The sequence below is a fragment of the Vanessa atalanta genome, chromosome 19 (assembly GCF_905147765.1).
Source record: "Vanessa atalanta chromosome 19, ilVanAtal1.2, whole genome shotgun sequence".
Taxonomy (NCBI): domain Eukaryota; kingdom Metazoa; phylum Arthropoda; class Insecta; order Lepidoptera; family Nymphalidae; genus Vanessa; species Vanessa atalanta.
Window position 1 is genome coordinate 7,800,643 of NC_061889.1, and position 25,453 is coordinate 7,826,095.

The 25,453-nt window shown below is 33.2% G+C and overlaps 3 protein-coding genes across 9 annotated transcripts in view; 2 read left to right on the forward strand and 1 right to left on the reverse strand.

Annotated features, from left to right (window-relative positions):
• The window catches only part of LOC125071227 (dystrophin, isoforms A/C/F/G/H), a 557,159-nt gene that overhangs the window by 205,886 nt on the left and 325,820 nt on the right, over positions 1–25,453 (reverse strand). The gene's annotated exons all lie outside the window — the stretch shown is intronic.
• LOC125071229 (spidroin-1-like) lies at positions 3,681–9,734 on the forward strand. Its single transcript, XM_047681344.1, has 8 exons — positions 3,681–3,780; positions 4,707–4,778; positions 5,699–5,755; positions 6,070–6,480; positions 7,460–7,498; positions 7,604–7,729; positions 8,133–9,523; positions 9,603–9,734. The coding sequence occupies exons 1-7, from the start codon at positions 3,726–3,728 to the stop codon at positions 9,488–9,490; spliced, it is 2,118 nt and encodes a 705-aa protein (XP_047537300.1). The 5' UTR covers positions 3,681–3,725; the 3' UTR covers positions 9,491–9,523; positions 9,603–9,734.
• On the forward strand, positions 9,996–25,176 carry LOC125071228 (histone-lysine N-methyltransferase 2D-like). 5 transcript variants are annotated; one of them, XM_047681340.1, is made up of 24 exons: positions 9,996–10,172; positions 10,332–10,677; positions 10,785–10,888; positions 11,071–11,094; positions 11,179–11,235; positions 11,645–11,854; positions 12,722–12,859; positions 13,229–13,258; positions 13,333–13,365; positions 15,679–15,819; positions 16,440–16,535; positions 17,382–17,447; positions 18,206–18,343; positions 18,920–18,940; positions 19,056–19,079; positions 19,420–19,443; positions 19,965–20,093; positions 21,015–21,029; positions 21,098–21,133; positions 21,239–21,355; positions 21,537–22,553; positions 23,352–23,408; positions 24,092–24,228; positions 25,019–25,176. In XM_047681340.1, the coding sequence occupies exons 1-23, from the start codon at positions 10,076–10,078 to the stop codon at positions 24,208–24,210; spliced, it is 3,039 nt and encodes a 1,012-aa protein (XP_047537296.1). In that variant the 5' UTR covers positions 9,996–10,075; the 3' UTR covers positions 24,211–24,228; positions 25,019–25,176. The 5 variants fall into 5 exon arrangements, with proteins under 5 accessions (XP_047537296.1, XP_047537295.1, XP_047537297.1 ...); XM_047681339.1 differs by having other exon boundaries at positions 24,092–24,222; positions 25,019–25,071; XM_047681341.1 differs by having other exon boundaries at positions 24,092–24,222; positions 25,016–25,059.

Genomic DNA, 25,453 nt, shown 5'->3' on the forward strand with positions numbered 1-25,453 from the left:
CATTATACTTAACAATTTAATACTAATGATGTAATTTATTTGCCAAAATAATCATAACAAAATACGTTACATGATCTATACTAATATAATAAGCGTGTAAGCGTCAATAGAGCAATGAATTACGCCGCCTAGCGATGTAAAAAGTCGCAGGATCATTCCTGACCCCTTGGGCGATTTTCGTCCCCGCTTCTAACAAAAGTGGTAAGCTTAAAATATGGGGTAAATATGAATGTTAGTAATTTCTTAATTAATTTGGGGCAATGCTACAATTCCTTTTTTTTTTTTTGAAAATGAGAAAAGATTGAAAGATTGTGAAAAAAAAAGATAAAAAAAAAGAAAGTAACGCTGTCTGCGTTTCTGTGTCTGTAAGTTTCTATCGAAACTGGTATGAAGCAAGTTCAAACCCCAAGGAAGGACACATGCTTTATGCTTAACTACTAAAAAGCAAGCGAAGCCGCGAGCGACAGCTGGTTTATCATAAATTTTAAAACTTAATAAAATGTAAATGACTTCAGACTTGTCTAAAATTTTGGTAAAAGGTATAAGATAATACAAAGTGTTCCTGCTGTTACCGCCCTAAATTATGTCAAATTTCTAGTCTATAATTCAGCGTCGTATGTCTGAAACAGGCCTTGCTGTATTAACGTTACACGTAGTTGAATAAATAATCAAAATGACAACGCCAAGTTATTGCTTTGTCACCTTTGTTTAGGGTTCCGTTCATATAATGCTAAATGTTAAATCCTTACATGATAATTTCCGTGTTTGTGTGTGATCAGCAATTTTTTTTTTTTTTTGTGATATAGGTAGGCGGATGGACAATTAGTGACCGATGGTAAGTGATCACGAAGGCTCATAGACATATTGAGAAATATTAACCATTCCTTACAACGCCAAAACGCTACCAATCTTGAGAACTAAGATGTTATGTCCCTTTAGTTACACTGCCTTACTCAACCTCCAAATCGGAAGCCAACAATACCGAGTACTACTGTTTGGCGGTAGAATATCTGATGAGTGAGAGTTGATCACCGAGTGCTGGTTTAATTTCGATACAGACTTTTTAGTTTTAGTTTTCGGTATAGACTTTTTAGTTCTGGTTATTTTGCTAAGAAAATTTTAATTAATTATAAATACGAAAGTGAGTTTGTTACGCATTCGAACAATCGTTCGGATTGTAGATTTAAATAAAGAATAAAGTAACATTCTAAATTCAAAATAACCTACAAATGTATTTGAAATTTTAAATATAATATGAAACATTTCATTTTTTGCGACTATAAAGCTCATAGAGGGCGCGACCGTCATTAGCGGTTCGCTTCCGGTTCCGCGACCCACTTCCGAAGGCGTGAAGGATCCATTGTGCGCGACTGTTATATGTTTGTTTGCTTTTTTTAGTTCAAACTCAGATTAATATACAACCGTATATACAGAACCCTCTTTTAACATTTAATTAATTAATTGCTTATTTACTAAATCACTTTAAGAAATTGCCTAGAATAATTCTCAATTACCTTTAGAACCGCTAGATTGTTGACAATCAATAAACTCTTATTAATTTTTGTATATTTAATAAATAATTTAGGTTTTTTTTTTGTCTAAATATACAACGAATACAAATCATTGTCAACAATTTTATGCACTTGTAATAATTTCGAACTGACTACTGGTAATGATTTAAGAAAATGAAATTATATTGAAAAGATTTAATGCAGAAAATTACTTATATAAATTAATTAGTTCAGGTAATCATCCGTTTTATTGCGTTGTAATTGTAAATAATATTATAATGTCTGTTTGTTTTACTATGACAAATACTTATCGATAATAAATCGGAAGAGAACCGGTATTTTTGCAAGCACAATTAAAATAATTTAATAATTCAGATATCAAATAAACAATAAAACTATTTACAAAATACTTGATTACATAATTGATTTAGAATACTATTTAACACAAGCCTTAAGGGCTTAAAATAATAGAATCGTTTTCAAGCAATTCAGAGGACCAAGGAAAGAGATTATTGTGTGGCAGTAATTAAGGAGACCCCGTAACCTTAAACGCATTGGAATGAATTATTTCCTAATAAAAGTCAACTAGATTATATTTCATATGATTATTATGTCTGATTTCTTATGATTAATGAAAAAATTAACTACTATGTTTCATGCGGGTTCTTCTTGATATAATCCACATTATGAACTAATGTTATGGTTAATATAAATGAGATTTACTAAAATAAAGACTCCAAATTCTCGTAGGAGACATATATAATGTATATAGAATTAGATTTGATTTAAATTCAAAATTGACCAAGTTTATAGTCTTGTCTCATATTAGAAAAGTAACTCTGCCTGACTATCAGTCTGTTGCTAACGAGTAAACCAAATTTGGATAAATTTGGTATAAAAGAAGTTGACGACCTCCGTGGTCGAGTAGCGTGTACACCGGTTTTCATGGGTACGCCACCCGGCCGAGTCGATGTAGAAAAAGTTCATTAGTTTTCTATGTTGCATTGGGTGTTTGTGGTACCGTCGTTACTTCTGATTTTCCATAACACAAGTGCTTTAGCTACTTACATTGGGATTACTTACAGAGTATGTGATGTTGTCCAAATATATAAAAAAAAAGTTCGAATTCTAAAGATGGACTATTTTTTATGGTTAACACCTCACGACCAAGCCCTTAAATGCAAGCGAATCTACTGTAGACAAATAGATTAAGTATTTCAATAATTAAATTTGAAAAAAAAGAACCAAGCCCGACACCATTGGATATGAAGACTCAAGTGATTAAGCTATATAATATATCTACGTAAGTTATCTAAACGATATAAGTACATATATATCCAAAGTGAACAAGAAACCTATGGAGTAACTGAAAAAAATATATCATATTTGTTATTATATCAAACGGAAACAAATTTCAAATTAACTACGAACAAGATATATGATATTATTTATCAAATCAAATCAAAATATACTTTATTCAAGTAGGCTTTTACAAGCACTTTTTCAAATCGTTATTTAACAAACTATTTAAAGTAAAGCTACCACCGGTTCGGAATGTAGATTCTACCGAGAAGAACCGGCAATAAACTCAGTAGTTACCCTTTTTCAACATCTATATTTTCTATATCTTTATACAATCAGATTCAATAAATGATTGGTTAATTTAATTTATATTTTATTAACAAACACCTGAATGTTTTTAAACTTTATTTTACACGACAAACACAAAATAAATAAATAAAACATGGATACTATCTAAATAAAAGAAACGTACAATTTTGGCGACCTTATCGCTACGTAGCGATCTCTTCCATGCAACCAACAATATAGATAGCTCATTGATTACGAGATGGGCGGTGCTGTGATAATAAATAAAATAACACAAAATTTATTTTATTTATAAATAAATTTAAATATAGAATACACATATAAATAAATAAACTTACAAAATTAAATACATAAAACGAAAATAAATTTTATAAATTGATCGATATGATTTATTTATTTTTATTTTATCTCGTCGCGGATATCAAATACGCCAAGGCTCGTTTGCGGATACGAAACAATGTTTATTAAATGTTTTTAATAACTAAATTGATTTATGACGCATATCAATGCGTAAAAAGTATTTTGTTTAAATACGCACGTTACGGTATATTTTATATCTTTGGTGAGTGGTAGTTCCCCGCTCACAGGGTCCAGATTCCATTTAAAATGACGTGGAAGATCTGGTTGTTGTGCTTGGCAGTGGTCTCCACTTATGCCGATGGTAAGTTTTGGGGACAATAAGTGTTTTATATAAAACTATTTTAAAATCAAAGTCTATGATATATCTAATTCTGGAAGTACGGCTTCGTGTAAGTCTGTTTCGGAAACTACCAATTCCACGCCAGTTATTACCCAACTGAACAATGAAAACATTGCTGTGTTCCATTTGACTACTGAGTTAGTCAGTATTTTTATTTCAGTTCTACAATTACAGTAGCTAACTCATATTACAGTGGGAACGATAACATACATGACTGGCAGAGTATTGGTGGTTTGCGAAGTGGTTTACATTTCTTATTCTTATATACATATATAATTATATTTAGCTAACATGACTGTATTTTTAAATGTTGAAAAACAGTACCTACTGGTTCTTCTCGGTAGATTTCATTCTCATTCCGAATCGGTGGTAGCTTCACTTAATATAGTTTGTTAAATGACGATTCAAAAATAAAAGCCTACTTGAATAAAGTATATTTTGATTTTTTTTATTAATAATAATAGTTCGTGGGCGACGGTTCATCGCGTACTGGTCAACCCATTATTCGTTTTTATTCAAAAATGTATGATAATTTAATAACCTTTCCAAAATAACTGGCGATTCAAACACTATTCGTAAACAAACAATGCAACGGTCCAGTGTGAATAGTTAATTGACGCTTTTATTGCGGGTTTAGAATTTGACGAGGTGAATTTTAATATTGAAAAAATATAAAAATAACCACACGATTCACTGTTAAAGAATTGTCATTGTAATTAATATGATTACTAGTGATATCAACGAAGATAATCCATGTCAACAAATGACTCGAATGAAGAAAATTTCATCAATAAATTTAATGATTTAGATTGTAAATAATCGAGATTTAATTCCAAGTCCTAAGCATATTGTTGTATTTTTAATAGATGATGCGATATTTTTTTTAGATTTGGATAGATCTGGATACGCGCAAGCTTCCGCATCCGCAAACGCACAAGCTGAAAGTTATGGAAATCAAGGTAATTTTTAATATATAGAATTTATCAAGTTCGCTGAAAACATAGTATATAAAGTTAGCGATAGGTTTTAATAATATAATCAAATTTTTAATAATAATTTATCATTTTTTTATATTTTTGAATAGATCGTCTTAGATATCACAATATTAACTTTCCGTTTCTGTCATGAGATTAATTTAACGATTTCAAAATTCAAAGTTTCATTCGCGTTTTTACATATAATTAAAGCGTTAAATGATTGAGTTTTTGAAAAAAAAAAATCCAGTAGTTTCTCTAAATATATCAGACGGGAAGTGAATATCACGTAAAGACAAAAACACACTGACAATATTTACACTCAAATACAATAATATGAATGAATATATGCAGCAGCCAGGAGACGCAACAAAGATGGAGATATGTACTATATATACCGCACGGTCAATGGCGACTGCCTCATCTTCGGTTGTTTTACCATCTATGGACATTTATACTCAAAATGCGCTCCGTGCAGTCTTCCATGTATTACACTTTTTTAACATCACTCTAAGCATCAAACTTAACACAGTATTCAAAATAAACATATAATTGACATTATTAACAGAAAATATTTATCATTAAGGTTTTAGCTCTAGAATGTATTTTGTGGGAAAACTAATCAACTTATTGAAGCCATTACTTAGCATTGGGAAACGGGAAACCGAGAAAATTTAAAATAAGATTCAATATAATTCATAAAAATTCATAAAGAAAAAAAATGTGAAAATGAATATACTATGATTATGATAAAAAAATGTCCTGCGTCTATATATATATATATATATATATATATATATATATATATATAGACGCAGGTCATAAAGGATATGTATATATATACGAGTAAAAACGCCTTTTTTATTCATTTAAATTTTATAAATTTATCTTATCTCTTTGTTAAGTGCCACTACCTGTTCCACCAGTATGGCCACGACCTGTTCCTGTACCTCAGCCAGCTTGTAAGTAATCCAACAGGATCTCTCACTACCCAGTGTTATTTTTGTATTCTATGGTATTATGTTTGATTGATACAATATATATCAATACCATAGAGACCAAAATATTTACTAAAGTATCTAAATTCATTCAATTGAAGTCAACTTTAAACTAAGCATAAGTAATAATCTATCAATTTCTTTATTATTGATTCAAATCCATTAATCTTAAATTATAGTATTTTAGTCTAAGTAAAGATATTTTTTATCTATCGCAATAAATAAATATTACTTTGTGTTTGCGGTAAAAAAAGAAAACGTAAATACTTTGTTTTCAGGTCCACCTCCAATAGTCCTCCCTGGAAGAGCTTATCCAGTACCGGTACCTGTTCCTAGTGATCCTGTTGTAATCAGAGTACCAGTACCCGTTCCATCGCCACCAGAAAAAATATATGTACCGGGTCCCTCGGTACCTATGCCATATCCCGTTAAAACACCATACCCAGTACCGTATGGTGTGCCACGTCCTGTCCCAGTACCATCACCTCCAAGATTGATTCCAGTGCGAGTGCCTGAGCCAATTCCAGTACCAGGACCGACAAGAGATGTACCAGTCCCATACCCAGTTCCATCACCACCTATTCGCATACCTGTTCCATCCCCACCAGTACCTGTTCCGTACCCAGTGAACCGCTACATACCCGTACCAGGCAAGGACAGATTAATTCCAGTACCAGTACCCATCAGCCGTAAGTTGTCATTGTAATAAATAAATAGCTCTATCTGTTTATTTTAAAAAGATCAACCAAAAATATTTGCATTAAAAATTTAATAGCTAATTAGTAAAAGTACACACTTACAATCATAAATTCACTATCATTTTTTAATCATATAATTTTTACGTTGATCATTCATCAATATTAGAAACATTTAATTATTATATAATTCTTAAATCATATCTATGAAACGAGTGTTATCCCATCGTTGGTACCTCCTGCAACCGATTACGCAAAATTTTGTAAAACTTTGCTGACACATATCTAATAGGGCTATCTCGTGGATATTTTGTCTCAATCGGGATATTGTCATCGGTTTATTGAGGTACACTTGCCTCTTCAGGAACCCATGATCCCATCATAATGATCACCAGGAAAATCCGCAATATGCAAGAACTCCTTGGAGGTCATAAGTTCACACCTCTGTTTGAAATGAATTCTTTCGGAAAAAAATCTTCGACATCCGTTAATGTCACATCGTAATCTTAATTTCATTCCTTCCAATTTATGCAACTGTGGCATAAAAAAACATACAAAACATTTTCTCGTATTGCAACAAACAGTTACGTTATTTTCTTGATAAAACAAACCAATTTGTCCTTAGCTTTTATGACAGCCCATGCTGTCTATTACGTAAATGAAGTGACTTCTTCCTTGGTGAGAGCGTAGTCCAATTTATTTATCTTTTTAATTCTAGAGAACTGCTCCAGCATATTAATTATCCTAGAGAACTGCTCCAACATAAAATAACTTACGTTGATTAAAATCGATGGGTTCTCTGCACAATATGAAGATTATATGGATCCAGCTGGAGATCCACATGCAAAATTCGTTGTAGAATATTTCATGGTATTTTAGCATGAGCCACGGCTTAAAAAAATTCAGTTTGTGCAAATATTTTTGGACTATAAAGGATATTATACAAATATTAATACTATTTTTCATATTCCAGAAACGAAGATTTACCCAGTGCCAGTAATCATCTATTTAGGTAAAATATTATTTACGTTTTCTTATTAAGCCGAGATGTCTTGTAAGTATCACTTATTGTTACATGTTATTAATTTTTTTCACTTTTTATTTCTGAATAACGCAGATCCGTTATGTAGAAGGAAATCACCATTAGTGCCATTCTTCTATCCTGGCGATTATTGTAGCGTACACGTTTGTAAGGTCAAATACAATTTTGTATACATCGAAACGAGAGTCGTCGAAGGATGCAGTAAGTATAAATGTTTTATTTTTTACAGCTATATTTTTAAAATGAAAAAGGCAAAGAATAAACATTCCAATAATTTTTCTCCGTTATTTATCTGCTGATATGTTTTGGTTGATAGTTTTGATTGACGAGTATTGACAAAAAATATATTTATAAGAGAAGAAAATAATTCAAAACATACTACGTTTTCCTCATAATTTCAAAAGTGATTATGGTTTAATTTCGACCAGTTGGCAAAAACTCGTAATATAGTTTTTTATAAGAAAAATAATCTCTTTAATGAAGTATCTCTTTAGAAGGTTTTTAAGCAATACAATTGAACTTAACACACTTTTCCCTTATTTCTTCTACATATGATGGGATACGTCTACAAAATATAAGAATGACAGTTTTTATTTTATTTCAGATATAGGTCTTAACGACATATCAGCTCATGCCAACGCTAACGCAAATGCCGGCTCTTATGGTGGTTTCGGTGGAAGCTCCGCTCAAGCTGATGCTTCTGCCAATGCTGCCACTGGTGGATGGGGAGGTCTAGGCGGTCTATCCTCCGCTCAAGCAGATGCTACTGCCAACGCTCTTGCAGGTGGATGGGGAGGTCTAGGCGGTCTATCCTCCGCACAAGCAGATGCTACTGCCAACGCTCTTGCAGGTGGATGGGGAGGTTATGGGGGTCCATCATCCGCACAAGCAGATGCTACTGCCAACGCTCTTGCAGGTGGATGGGGAGGTTATGGGGGTCCATCATCCGCTCAAGCAGATGCATCTGCCAACGCTCTTGCAGGTGGATGGGGAGGTCTTGGTGGTCTATCCTCCGCTCAAGCAGATGCTTCTGCCAACGCTCTTGCAGGTGGATGGGGAGGTTTAGGCGGTCTATCCTCCGCTCAAGCAGATGCTTCTGCTAACGCTCTTGCCGGTGGATGGGGAGGCTACGGTGGTCAATCTTCCGCTCAAGCTGATGCTTCTGCCAACGCTCTAGCAAATAGATTGAGATATCTAGGTGGCCTATCCTCCGCTCAAGCGGATGCTTCTGCCAACGCTCTTGCAGGAGGATGGGGAGGTCTAGGCGGTCTATCCTCCGCCCAAGCAGATGCTTCTGCTAACGCTCTTGCAGGTGGATGGGGAGGTTATGGTGGTCAATCTTCCGCTCAAGCTGATGCTTCTGCCAACGCTCTTAGTGGTGGATGGGGAGGTTATGGCGGTCCATCGTCCGCTCAAGCAGATGCATCTGCCAACGCTCTCGCAGGGGGATGGGGAGGTCTAGGCGGTCTATCCTCCGCCCAAGCAGATGCTTCTGCTAACGCTCTTGCAGGTGGATGGGGAGGTTATGGCGGTCAATCCTCCGCTCAAGCTGATGCTTCTGCCAACGCTCTCGCAGGTGGATGGGGAGGTCTAGGCGGTCTATCCTCCGCCCAAGCAGATGCTTCTGCTAACGCTCTTGCAGGTGGATGGGGAGGTTATGGCGGTCAATCCTCCGCTCAAGCTGATGCTTCTGCCAATGCTCTTAGTGGTGGATGGGGAGGTTATGGCGGTCCATCATCCGCTCAAGCAGATGCATCTGCCAACGCTCTCGCAGGTGGATGGGGAGGTCTAGGTGGTCTATCCTCCGCACAGGCAGATGCTTCTGCCAACGCTCTCGCAGGTGGATGGGGAGGACAAGGCGGCTTATCTTCCGCTCAAGCTAATGCTGCTGCTAATGCCGCAGCTAGTGGTTTAGGCGGATGGCCTTTAGGTATTGGTATCAAAAGTGCAGAAGAAGAATGAGATTAACAACGAATAACAATTAACGCTAAAAATGTAGGTTTACAATAGTTTTGCAAAATACTTTAAAATATTTATATGTTTTTGCTTGATAAGTGTTTTTTTTTTATTACAGATAAACCGGGAAATGGGATCTCTACGTTGACATGGCTTGTAAACAGGATTTGAAGATTTTAAGATAAGATTAATAGCATTGTAAAATAGATATTAATGCACGTTTTTTACTTATACAAATAAATTAGTGGGACAAAAAGGTTTTTTTTTTTACTTACTTAATCGTTCTTCTGAGCAAAAAAATACTTGATTCCTAGTAAATTTCATTCTACCTAAAACGCTGCTATGTAGTAATTTTAAATGGCATCTATAGCTAATTATATTGATAGAACGAATTTGGAGTAATCGTTACAAATCGTATTTTAATTTCATTTATATTCCTATAAATCATTGTCTCAAGCAATTTTCACGGAAATTTATCATGTATTTATAATAAGGAACGCAATAAACATCGCAGCAGTTAGTGTAATCATTTGAATAACATCATTAAGATCTCTAAGAGGTGGACAAAAAACAATAGGCATATTTATAGAGATGCAGGGGGGCTTTGTTGGAGGTATATGCTTCCTTGCCTGTCTGTTATCTTTGGGTGTCAAAAGTCAAAATGTTTTAAATTCCCAAGATCGTATTGGTAAGCTGAATTTAGATATAATATTCATATCAAAACAGGATATATAGCTATGGATAATTACTTCATAAATGACAAATTTTAGTTACTTCTATTACTTATAATAAAACCATTGCTTGATTGCTTATTTGTAATATTAAAAAAATATTGGTTTACTGCCAGATGCTACAACCGAACGAGCCAGTCAATCATTATTCTACACCGATAAAGATGCCCAAGGGGAATTAGACGCAAGGAGTTCAGCCTATGCTAGTCCAAGTGCCTCTTCAGAAAGCGCAAGGGATTACGGAACTAAAGAATTACCTTACAATTATCCTCATATAGATCATAAATCTCCATTTGCAAAGGTTCTTGCAGGGGCAATAACCCCTTATGTTAATGAAAATGATAAAACTGAACATCAAACTGAGAATTCAGAAAACGATGAATTGGTTACCCACGGTTTCGATTATAAGAACGCTAGACCTGAATCCCTTTCTCAAACTGCAGCAAATAACGAACAGTTGGGGTAAGATAGAATAATAAACGACGAATAAATATACTCGTGACATCAAGTACATTATTTTTTAATAACAACAAAGAAAACACTTTTTTATGTAGTCAAATTAATTCTAGCTTTTTATCTTCGGGGTCAGAAGCAAATACACAACTTACATCAAGAGAAGACACTATATCTAGATCAGCCCAAGAGGAAGACGAAGATCTAAGAAGCAACTGGGGTGATAATAATTTATTATTATTTTATTTGAAGAATATATGGTCAATTGACTGTCTACTTACACAAATGCTTACATTGAGAAATATATATTTATAAAATACAATCGTTGTGTTTGAAAGTTTATAATGTTAGAGTTTTTTGGAAATTATTTTTCTAATTACTTATATATTTTTTTCTCTACAGGACATGATGCACGTGCTTTTACAGGTATAACATTTTATCCATTCGATTCTACATCAAGTAGTTTTATTTGTCAAGATAACATAAATTTTAATAATAATATATTTATAGGAGCTGTTTCCAGAGTGATTTCGCAGAAAAATTTTATCATACCAAACACAATACCAGGTACGCAAACATGCATATTCGAATATTAATGCTTAAAGTGCCTTAAATTGACATTTCTTAGGTAAAGGTAAATATATATGGTTCCAATGAACAAAAGTGGTCATCAGTGTTAATATCAACTATTATTTTGATATAGAACTTGTAGACAGTAGGGCAAATGGACCACTGCCTATAGATATTGGTGCCATTAGAAATGCTTACTATTCATTCCATACTCACTATTCAAACCGGAATACGGCGATACTAAGTATTCCTCCTTGGCAGTTGAGTATATGATAAGTTGGTGGTACATACCCAGACAAGCTTGGATAAGGTCCTACTACAAAGAAATTTAGTTGAGTAGCAATACCAAAATACATAAGAAAAAGCAAACATGTAGGAGAGATATAAAATAATTTTGATACCTCAGGTGGAGAGAACATCATCGCTTGTACTGAAGAGAACCAAATTCACACTCTTTGGACGCCAGTTTTACAGTGCTTGGTTTGTGTGTGCATTAGAGAAGGGTGGTATTTAAAAGCAGTGTGTGTCAGTTGTAACAAATGTGAGGAACCGGCACCACCCATGCCAGTTCCACCGCCATTTATACCAACACCTCCACCACAACCAGATTCTCAAGGTATTATAGAATTTATTTTTTATATATTTCAATTCAGTTCCAATTCAGACTTCGACTACTTTATTTTTCAAATAAAAAAATAATCATTATATGATATACATGCAACTCAATTTTAATTGCAAAAGTAATTGGCATCGTAATTGATAAAACAATTCTTATTCCATCTTTCAAACTAGGCAACAATAAAATCGTTATAAAAAGATAATTTGTATCAAAATATCGCGGAAAAGTTCCAACGTCATTTTCGCGTTTTAGCTTTTTTTTATTATACAAATTTAATTAACGTGGATGTCGTATGTTCAAGTGTTTAATATTTCCATCGTATCCGCATGATAAAGTATTGTATAATGTATTGCTAGCTGCAAGACACCCGACTGCTGAGTATTATTCAAATAATTGCTTCTACATTTGTTAATATACTGTACGTTAGAATGTATCAAATGAATTTCAAATTGATTCCTTTTATGCACGAAACTTAGTGAGTCTATCTTGATTCTTAACCAAATTATGTATCGCAGATATAAGTATTTATTATACGCACACGTATTAAATATTGGTAAAAAAAAAAATCGGTACTAAACTACAACTATCTATAATATACGTGACAGACGTGTTGTCCGTTGTTTTAGGAGTTTTTTATCGGTTTAATTGATTTTAGTTTATTTAAAGGCAGTATCACAAGAATTACTAATAAATCTGTACAATTTCAAATTTTATACATAATGTTCGCTTATATGACTTTCTAAATCTTTCACTTCTTTTAATTTAATTCAGCCTTGCAATCGTATTTATTAAGATTATAAAGTCTTATCTCTAAGTCTAATCCAATGAAATATATATCGTTTGAATAATGAATTAAAATTGTAGCGTCCTGCGCGCCATTACCTGAGAACGTCCCGTTCCAAAATCCGTTGAATCAATGCCAAATATGCATATGCAAGAGGAGTACCAACGTGTTTGGTCAGCCCGATGTTCTGATTCAGTGCGAAGAAAATCCTCAATGTCGTATGTGTTTTAACTACCGTCTTAATATTAATTCTTTTGTGACATTTTCTCCTCATTTTTCGCAACTTTTTTTTTATAGCCGTACTATAAAACTTTTTAAATATTTTTTTTTGCTGTTATAGTTTAAAAATATTTAAATCTGGATGACGTCACAATGTTCGTATGTAATTTTCGACCTTGTAATATTCCCAATGCCTGGAAAATCGCTCTTTAGAAGTATGGCTGCCTTTTATAACATTTACTAATTTATTTATTGGTTTAAGTGCAATTGTCTTTGTATATAATAAAGCGTATTATTATTACCTAAATATACTGGACGTACTAGTAGTATTATAGCTAGTAATTAAACACCGCATTTGTCTGTTACAGTACCTCCTCAACCTGATGTTAAGCCGACACGTAAGTGTGTATTAAATTGAAAATGTTCAAATTCAACGTTCAATATAATTGCTTTTTTTTAATATTCTTTGCAGCCCCTCCACCATTGCCGCCTCAACCCTTACCGTGTATGTATAAATATATGCCAAATTTTTCACATAGTAAAATATTTTTTTTATAGTAATTATTTGGGTGAACAATATACAGACTCATATTATAAGGAGAGTACGCAGTTTTCAGTTGTTCTTCTACTAAACAGTCAATCCGTTTTAATAAATAGTAAATAAAAAAATTAGAACAACAGATTCAAATAGATGTACACTATATATAAAAAAAGGATTATATTATGAGTAAATGTAAATATATTTAATGGGCATACATAAACATAAACATACATAAGCAGCCCGTAAATGTCCCACTGCTGGGATAAAGGCCTCCTCTCCCTTTGAGGAGAAGGTTTGGAGCATATTCCACCACGCTGCTCCAATGCGGGTTGGCGGAATACACATGTGACTGAATTTCGTTGAAATTAGACACATGCAGGTTTCCTCACGATGTTTTCCTTCACCGCCGAGCACGAGATGAATTATAAACACAAATTAAGCACATGAAATTTCAGTGGTGCCTGCCTGGGTTTGAACCCGAAATCATCGGTTAAGATGCACGCGTTCTAGCCACTGGGCCATCTCGGCTCATTTAATGGGCATAGACCATTTTTTTCCGAAATACAAAGATATATATGAATAAAAAAGAAAGATGGAACTATGCTTAAAAGAGTTATCATACACCTTTTTTATCTCATTCACTCGGAGGACTCTTACTTAAACTTTATTTTAATTTAATATCTACTCGAATGTTATTTCATCCATTAAGCTCTTCCTGGATTTCCTGTTTGCCACCTTTATAACTAACACTTTTCTTAAATAAAGCAGAATAATAGGAGAGCCCAGCATTAAGGAAATCATTAGGTAGAATACAGATTCTATGATTAATTTATTATCATCATTTAAAAATGTATTATGGCTTGAAATATGATTTGGTTTCGTTTAAAGACCCGCTCTGAGAATGTTGTAATCTCGTCAAACAAGGATATTAAGGTTTTCTACGGTAAAACCACAAAGATAAATTTATCGGCATGGTTACGGATTAAAAGTATATTAGACATTGTATCACGATGTTGATTCAGGTAGAGCAATATTTGTTCCCGTTGAACAATTTGTTTGTTTAAATTAATTCTCAGGATCTACCAGTCCAAATTGAAAATAATCTTAGCCCATTTATTGAAAAAGTTAATAGACATCACGTAACAATATCAGTGGAACCGCGCGGTATATACAATGCAAATCACAATTCTAAAAAATATGATACCGAATGAATGCGTGCTTATTAGTTATTTTATAAATAACTTCAAAATTAAATTTATATATAAAATGTGACGTTTACTGCTCACGTAGATTTTCTATTATTAAACCAATACGAAAGTTCAGCGACTTCGTTTACATAGTGAGTTAGCCTATCTTAATGAGCCAATTGACAAAATTTAGATTTGTCTTGAATCGTTTAAGTAATTATCAACGGTTGAGAACATGCGTAAGTATAATTCGAAGCATAACAAATTTAGTCCATGAATAATTGATTCGTGAAAACGATAATAGAATTTTTAATTGCATTGTATTGTATTTATTAAGTTTTTTAGTACTCATAAATATAATAAGACTCATATCTCTAAATTATTTACAATTAAATATTATATATCTTTGTTTTCTTTCTATCACGAATATTTTCTCAAATAAGATTTTTTTTTATGATATAGTTAGGCAGACGAGCAAATGGGTCATCTATTGGTAAGTGGCCACCACCGCCCATAGACAGTGGCACTGTAAGACATATTTACCACTCCTTACATAACCAATGCCCCACCCACCTTGGGAACTAAGGTGTTATGTTTGACGACCTCCGTGGTCGAGTAGTGTGTACACCGGTTTTCATGGGTACGCCACTCCGAGGTCCCGGGTTCGATTCCCGGCCGAGTCGTTGTAGAAAAAGTTCATTAGTTTTCTACGTTGTCTTGGGTCTGGGTGTTTGTGGTACCGTCGTTACTTCTGATTTCCATAACACAAGTGCTTTAGCTACTTACATTGGGATCAGAGTAATGTATGTGATGTTGTCTAATATTTATTATTATTATTTATTATTATTATATATCCTTGTGCCTATAGTTACACTGGCTTACTCACTGCTGTTTCGCGGTAGAATATCTGATGAGTGGATAACACGGGCTTGCGCCAAGCTTACCAAGTAAATTTGTCTATCCATGATATTTCAAACTCAATTTAAACTTATTATTTGCCAAAAATCCAAATGTATGCAGGATTGTTAATATATTTAACACGTGTTCGAATTTACACGTAATAACTGTATAATATATATCGCTCACACAGTGCCACTCTGCGAGAGATATCCACTGGACACAATATTCCCGCATCCCATAGAAAAATGTATGATCTGCAAGTGCGTCATGGAAGCAAAGCCGTACTCACCACCTGAGAAGAATTTAGTCTGCATTCCAGACCCTCAATGCAGTGAGTAAAACATATATATAGTATAATAAGACGTTGATCTTATCAAAGTTAGTTGCAATTATAGACGCTATAAATGAATATTCAAGTGATTAGAATTATTGAAAATTAATCAATGAAACTAAATTGATGTAAATGACGCGTAAAAAATTTACTTACCAATTACTTATTATCTATCATATATTTGTCTATCCTTACCTGAAAAGAGAAGAGAATACATTTATTAGTTATGTTTGATAAAACATTGCTCCAAAAATCACGCTTCGTTAAAATATAATATTTACATGTGCATTTATTGAATCTTGTAAGACCTCTGTATTATTGTATTTAGTATTATTAACTCTTAATCCGTAATCACACGAAACTAACCTTAAAATTATTGTACAATGTCAGAAAGTGTTATGCGACTTTGATTAAGATAATTATAACTTTTAATACACAGACGTATCAAATTTGCGTATCACTGTAAGTCGATATCGAACGTTTCGCAAGTAAGTTCTGACAGACTGGTCAATAATCCAAACCAACTAAAAATATACGGCAATTTCAAACTATATAAATAGATAAAAAAAAAAGAAAAGGCTTTGGTTACATGAGAATTAATAGACATTGTAATTTTACAGTTATGCCTGACATCATACCGTTACCACCATATCCCGACCCCTCGCCACCACCGGCGCCGCAGCCGCAGCCATTTATACCACCGGATATTGAACCAAGTGAGTTATTTATTTAAATTTTTATTATACTAGAAGCAATAGATACAAATAGATAGATAAAAATAGACACGTATAATCATATAACATATATAGTACAATGTATAAATACAATCACCAGTTATATAGCTTTAATACATATTACACATACTAAAGAAGACTTTGAAATTATTTTAATTGGCGATAAAAGTTTGAATTGAATTTATTTAATATAAAAAATGGTAGATATGCTACAGTTTGTAAAAAGGACTCATGAGTAATAAGCCTTATGGTCGATAAGTCTTTTGTAACATTATAAAGATGAAGTTTAAAAGAGCTAACCTTAAGAACTTCTAGTCCGATTTGAAATTTTTCTTTTGCATTAGATAGCCAGTTTACTAAGAAGGGGAGCAGTAACCATAAGCGTCAACTAGTCTGGCAATCTGTAGGCAAGTACTTATAAAGTGTATGAAACAGGCGTTATAAAAAATTTAAGACGGAAGAAACAGTGAGACATGGCTAGTTAAGATCAGAAATAGTGAAACATAGCTAGTTAAAATCAGTTGAGGTAAATAGACATCCTCTGACTGAACACCATGAATCTTGGCATATATGAGTAGTTTTACATGGACACAGAAGGTTTAAAACTATATACATAGTTTTAACTACATACATATAATGAAATTCAACCAATCGCCGTAACCGTTGATATATAAACAGTCCAGGCAACTTCCGCCGGATTAGAACGAAAAGCAATATTACATACATTTTGGTTGATAAAAAATCAGTTGATCAAAACAACAAGTCCTCAAAAAAGATTTTAGTATACAGCCAACAAGATGAACATCAAAAAATGATTTTTCTTTTCAGTTCCGTGGCCACCAATAGTTCCAAATAAACCGAAGCCACCTAGCCCTCTCCCTGGACCTCCGCCACGTGAGTAACTAACATAATAAGTAAACAGTGTGATCTACTGTTCCCACTATTTTGGAGAAATTTGATGATGTTATCTTGCTGATTGATTTTTACCGTTTTCAAAGAAATGTCAACTGTGGAGGAGATGAAAGAACTAATGTTTGTGGACAGATACCGAAAGTACTCTCTATACCTCTACTCGTAAAATCCATTGGGACGGCAATGCACAGGATCAACAGCTTAACGAGTTTTCCAACAGTCAATATCAAAATTTCGTTGCATAACTGTTATTTAACGTAAAAACTCATTCGCTATTTGATTTGTCCAACCCGGAATTTGAACTCAGGACCATAGAGTAGAATACAATCTGTAGCTTTAAAAGTATTCCATAAAAAAGCCACCGGTCGTATTCAACGTAGCGACTATTCTAAATAAAAAAAATCAATTAAGGGATATGTGCTGTCATTATTGTGTTATAAAACGACATCGTCATCTTAATAAAGTGCGAGATTTGTGTATCACAAATAAATAGTTATGACCTATATTTTACCAAATAAATAACACTTTTGTTGAAATTTGCCGTCCAGGTACCCAGCAAACGAAAAACGATGGTAGATTTATTTTCTATTGTGAAATACGGTGTCGATATTTCTTATAACTTTATAAGTATTGCTTTTTGACGGTAGAATTTATGATGAGTAGGTACATACCCAGACGGGCCTGCAGTCCTAACATCAAATTATATAAAATTTCAAAGGCAAATTTATATTTTTTTACAGATGAATCATGCAGGCCCTATCCACCAGACCAACCCTTCCAGCATCCATGGGACGAATGTCAAATATGTGTATGCAGCGAGATCTACGGAACCAACGTCATAAATATTGAAGTGAACTGCTATACGAAACCAGCTTGCTGTAAGTATCTAACAATGATTGTTTGGAAAAGAAAATCGTTTCAAAGAACAAAAATATTAATTGAAATGTAAATAAATTAAGCCAATCCCAAAGTAGAAAATCTTAATCACATCCTAACAGAATGTGTCATGAATAAAATAGAATGAGCTGAAGCAATTACCAAATTAAATATGAATCCAATAGATAGAAGAACCGACCACACTATCGTCTAAAACTATTTGTGATATTGTTCTGGCACACATGCGGCCTCTAAGAATATAGTTTATGATATAGCTAATGAATACACACGTAATTTCTAGAAATAAATTGTAATTATATTATATTAGATGAATAGTATGAGAACATTGAGACTGATGTTTTATATAAATAAAAGTTCCTTTAGTTAAAAAAGGAATTAAATTCAAAAATGTGGTTAAAACATTTCTCACTTCTTCGTTCCACTTTCTTTATATAATTAGTGGACATCCACATTTTAGACATTTGCATCTGATGTTTGATAGAATCATTGGTAAAATATTAAATATTGTGCATGCTCAATGGGTTTTCAATGATTAGATTTTTTTAATTTTATTTCAGGTATCGAACCGCCTATTTCAGGTAAAATGTTATAATTTTATTTCTGTATTTTTTTTTTCTCATTAAATTTTTACACTCTTCTTGTAATATATTTTTAAATGATGCTTATGTACACTATGTAATTTATTATTTTTAGATCCAAACGCATTGCCATTCAATCGTAAGTTATTTTTATAACATATTTCTTTGTGTAATTTTGTTTATAATTTATATAAAGTATTTATTGTATTTTGAGTTCGATATAGATTCCGATTGCGATAGAAACTTTTGATAATTTAATACAGATATATTTTGATTACATTTTCTTAGTTCATCGGAAGTTATATATCTTTCATTAGGAGTTAATGTAGTTTGGAATTACGAATGATTTAATAATCCGTTGTAATAATAGTTGTTGCTGTTTGTATTTCGATTTATATCAATGAATCATTTAATTATTACATTTATTAAAACGTGATTATGGCATATTTGAAGACAAATAAATACTTTTTTTATTTCAGCTGGTCCGCACGTAACGACTTTAGGTTTGTATGGAGATATTCAACTTTGCTCATAAAATTTATTATCAGTATTACACAGAAATCGGTGTGTTCTATAACTGTTTCAAATAATACGGTCATGAAATTTATCACAGCAGTATTTTATTTTTTAATTTTTTATTTTGTCATCAAAAATATGCCTGAACATGCTTCAATTAAAATTTTAACAATGTCCAATGCCAAGCGAATTGCATTGATTGAATCTTGGACCTATGATGAACCCAACAAAAAATATCATAAAAATCGGTACATTAACAAAAATAGTTAAACCAGTAAAATAAATAAATATATTTGTGCAGACGGATTGACCACTTTCTCTTTTGTTTAAGCATCTCAATAAAATTACATAACAAACCACTCCAATAAAACATATTTAATTTTTCATAATATATAAAATCTTATAACTGAACAACTAAACTGTTGAGGTTTACTAATTAGGAAAAAAAACTCATTGAAAAACGTCGTAGACATTTATGTAAACTTATTTGAAATAATATTTTTTCCAGATCCAATATGCGAATACCAAAGTCTGTCCGTTGACTTCACACATCCAAAGGATGTGTGTAAGATCTGCCATTGTGAAATGTTTGGTAATATGATTGTCCCTATATGCAGACCGACAAAAGACCCAGGATGTGAGTAAAATATTCTTATTTTAACGCTAACTTTTTGGGTTGGAACACACCTGCGCGCTGGAGCGAATTATTATATAAAAGAGACTTCATTTGCTCGCACAGATGTGGCTGTAACTTTTCAGACGATTCCGTGTCGTCGTTTTTGTTGAACTATGAGGCGCAAGCTTCATCATATAATGTGACAAATATTGTCTCTTAATCACAAACTTTAATCTAACAAACTTAGAAAAGACTTGAGTAAATATTAAAAAGGGAATAAAATTACAAAAAACAAAATAAATAAAAATTATATAATTATCATTTGTATTGGTCCAAGAACTTGAAGAAAAACGGGTAAAGATTTGAAACGCAGGTACTTATAAAAATAAAAGTATTATGATATAAAACCTTCTTCGTAACCCTTTTTTTGGTTAGGCATTATGAAAAAACGTCTCCTAAATTATTAGTTTTGATCTATTCTTTTTCTGCCCTACAATAATTTCATAACATTCCCCAAAAATGGTACGAAGTACTAACATAAAAATATTTATCGTCGCCAAGCGGTACCAAGCAAATAAAGTAAAAATTTACGGCGCGCAAATCGACACGACCGTCGAAATTGACAAACGAGTCGAAAAAATAGGTCGCGCCGCAGCCAGTATACAATCGCCACAGGTGTCATTAAAAGCGAAAACATGGCGCGGAAATTTGGGAGACGAGTAAATATCGAAGCTTGGCAGGCCTTTATAGCAAACGTAATAAAGGCAAAGGGTCTAGCAATCGATGGCCAATCATCGTAACAATCAAGCGAGCAAACCTCCATTGATTGACCGCGGACTAAGTGTATTGCTTTCTCAACGCCCATTTGTCGACCTGAACCCCGAGGGTACCGATTCCAATGGCTATTTATGTTTGTTTTCATTGTTGTATTATTCGTTTCAGGTAACGTCGGGCCTGGTAAGTTATTACCGTGAAATAATTTATTTGTATCGTAACAAATAATAAACATTCGTTTGTTTTTTTAGGTAAGCCAAACATACATAAGGATGTCGTTTACATTGGTAAGTGGAATATTTGAATTCGTATCATTTTTTTTACGATGGTTATAAATAAATATATTATTAATATATTATTATTTTAAGCTAAAATTATGTTATTTTTTTTAGAACCAAGATGCCGGTACCGAGCTCCACATGAAAAGTTCGTCATAGACTGTCAAGTATGTTCTTGTCAGGCAGTCTTCCAATATGTCATCTCCAGATGCAATCCAATACCAAACTGTGGTAAGTATAAAAAGTTTTCTATTTTCAAATATTTATTATTCTTTTAGTTTTTTATTTTCAACGAATACTTTAATATTAAGCGATAAGAATGTAAACCAAATCACTCTAATTGTATATTGTATTTTTTTACTGATGCATAAGATATAATTATAAATTTTGATATAATGCTTTTTTTTAATAGGTGTGCCATCTTATCCATCGATTACACCAGACGGTAACGCTGATGCTTTTGCTCAGTCCTTTGCTTCATCCAATGCACAAGGTTCAGAAGCTTATTCTGACGCATTAGCAACAGCTATTGCTCAATCAGGAACTGCCAGCTATCCTCAACTTATCAACTCCTTATATAATCCTGATGATATTTTCATTAAGCCAGCAGGAAATTTAAATTATCCACCTCATCCTGGTAGTATGTCTAATGCACAAGCCCATGCCGAAGCAATAGCAAATACCCAATCTGGGGGGTTGTATGGTAACTATCCTATGTATCCGGGTAGTAGCGGTCAATCTATTGCACAAGCTCAAGCTGAAGCGTCCGCAAATGTGCAAACCGATTGGTTATCACCTTTTGGACCATTAGCCGTTGTTCCCGGCAGCAGTGCTCAATCAAACGCACAAGCTCAAGCTGAGGCGATAGCTAATGCACAAAATAGTGGATTATATGATAATTTTCCTTACAATATCGGAAGTCAATCAATTCCGCAGGCTCAGACAATACCAAACGCACAAGTGAATGAATTATCCCCTTATGGTATAAATCCCTATACTTTTGGAGGTAATAATCAAGCTGGAGCAGCAGGCTTATCTCCAGCTAATAACATGTTTCCTTATATAGCTTCGGGTCCAGCGCAATCAAGTGCGCAAGCTCAAGCTGAAGCACTAGCAAATACCCTAGGTAGTCAATCTTACGCGCAAGCTGAAGCTATTGCCAATGCACAAGCGAATATTTATGGGCAAAATCCATCTTTTCCCTATTTTCCGAGTAGCAACCAAGCCTCCCAGTTGAATCCTAGTATATATGGCTTCCCGGGTAGTAGCGCAAATACTTTACATCAACCTGGACTTCAAGGATGGGACAGCTCATCACAAGCACAAGCTCAAGCACAAGCACAAGCACAAGCGCAAGCAGCACAAGCGCAAGCAGTAGCTAATGCTCAAAGCTTAGGACAATCATTCGCACAAGCTCAAAGTAGCGCAAGTAAGTTAATTGATTAATAGTAGTAATAATTGTTTAATAAATTTATTATATACAATTTTTAAAGTTAATAAAAATAACTTGAAACCGTAAAGAGTAATATAAATCAAATATAAATTAAAAATCTTCATTAATTGTAACGTATTAACTCCCAAATTCCATTAACAAAACATATACAGAACAAAATAACTTATAAGCTTTAATATCTTTACAAGAAATATGCGTTACGAAAACAAAATGATAACCCTGAATTATGGAGTCACGCTGGAATGTCCAACAAAATATACATGATTTGTAAATTTTACAAGAGTTTTTAAAACAATTTTAATTAGTAATACCTTGCCGGTCCTGGAATTTTATACAATCCCGCCTTTATAGGTAGCTCTCATTATATATTTTGCATCTATAAATGAGTATTGTTGCAAAAAGTATAATAACTAAGACCGTATAGTCCAGAGACCTTACCAGAGATGACTTACGATATTTAAGCGTGTGGCTCTGAAATTAGCAGTAGATGAAATATATAAAGATTTTTACTAGATATGAACACTTTTCTGACTAAATTTAGCCACGACGAACACCTAGGCAAAAGCTCAAGAGATATTATAGCTCTTTTATTTTTCTGGAATATGAGATTACGCTGAGATGATAATCTTACAGGACCGCTGCCCCAACGGAATAGGACCAAGAACTTTATGTTACCTTATCTACATCACGAAGCACTACTCTATGTCAGTTGACAGCAGCCCAGAGTTGGACAACATGGAATTTTGTTAAATTTGTGATTTTTGTATTTTTCAGCTGCACAAAGTCTTGCACAGGAATCTATTCTCACGGGAAGGCCATTAATAAAATCAGGTAATCTTTTTAAATTCTCTGCATTTTTAGGTATTTTGAAAATTTTAAAGTTAAAAAAAGAACGTGCGATGTTTTTTTAGAGTAATTCATGGTGAAATTTCGTCTAATTTTTAACAAGCATAGCTCTGTAAAGCCCTTGTGAGCCCTGTCAACTTTCCGGATATAAATTAAAAATATATTACTAGGGCAGATGGCGTGCGGATCTCATGCAAATTCTATTTAATCAAACTTCCACTGACTCCCTTAGGTCGGAGCTTACTACTTATTGGATTTTTCGTACACAAAGTATATTCGAGAAAGAATTTCTTAGGACGTTCGTCCTTGGGTAGTTCATATTTTTTATTACAACAGCACAAACTCTAGCAGTGCGTAAACCGATGTAAATGAAAAACGTCGGTTAAGGTCGCGTTTAATTAAATATTCGTGGTCGTGATGACCGTGAAATAAATTTTTAATCTGTTCGACAAATAATAAAAAAGTTGAATAGTTTAAATTGACAATTATATGTAGAAAAAAAAAATTTTTTACTCTCGTAGGGAGTCAGTTATTATGGCTTTAAATTACGAAATCATTTTAAAAATATACGATGTTTATTAAATGATATAGAAGTGAGAACACACCCATTACACAATATTATCTGGTCATCCATCACCTCACTACTCAACATAACAAATATTTTATAGGACCAGGCCTTTGCCAGTACGACGGCGACAAATATCATCTCAACTGTCAAGCTTGCTACTGTTTTAGTGACAACATTGGGGGCCTTTACACTTTATGTTTGGGCAACTCTTGCGCGTAACTCGGATCAAAGGTTTAGGTTCTAAATGCAAAAAAATCTGTTTTATTTTTAAATTAAGCAAATACTTATAAAAATATTTCTGCTTTCTATTGGGATTTGACGATTAGAAGCAAGACATATTGGTGGTCGCAAAAAAAATGTCAGGTTACAAATAGAGACACAAGGATTGATCAATAGAAAATTGGAACTTTTCCTAATTTAGAGGTTAGAAAAAATTCCTGCGCTACAAACCTAAGCTACGAATGAGATATGCTCTAATAGTTCCATACTTTTAAACCTGTACCCGAACTGATCTCGGTTAGTTGGAAGAGCTCCACTACAAACAGAGTGTAGTAGATCAAAAGGAATATGGTATTCTCTTAATTGTAAATAATTAATAAGCAAATTGAACACCAGTTTAACTGAAATTGAAAATTTGAATTGGACTGATTTTTTAGGTGTTGAGCATAAATTTTGTAAATTGTTATTTTACAAAATCATAATTGTAATATTGTAAATCAACTATCTTTATCAGGCCTCTACGTCAGATCCCAATATCACTTACAATATTATTTTCTGATTCATTCACCACTTTACCCTTGTCGTCTTACATTACCTGCCACATCTTAAATAAAAAAATAACGTCGAAAATTACGATCTTCTTGATCAGCAACTGAAACAACTACAATGTGAAGTACTTCAAGATCATTTTAAATAACATTGTTATTTACAAAACGATCAAACAACTCAATCTCAAAATCTGCACAGTACATTAAGAAAAAATTATAATCAAATTTATTCAATTCTAATATTGCTTTTATTTCAGCAGATATCGGAGAAGATGATACTCTTGCGGCGGAGAAATAAAAAGTTCAATTCAATTAGACAATACGACAAAACAAATATAAAAAGGAAATGTATACGATCTTGACTACAACAAAACAATGAATAAGCCAGTAATAAAAATGTTTTCACGATATAATATGACTATGAGTTTTTTTTTGGTAATTTATTTTTACCATATGCCTTACATGACACAAAATCTAATAAGAGGGACTTAGGTTATGACTAATGTATTAGTTGTTTTTCATAATATGTTTCCTATTTGTTTTGGTTAGTATGATATTTTAAAATAAGAATCAGTGTAGGCAGCTAAATTTTTTTTTTTTGTATATACAGGCGATTAAAGATACGCAATGTAGCAGAATCGATTACGAACACAATTTTAGAACAATTCGTATAATAGGAAAGCAATAAAAATCTA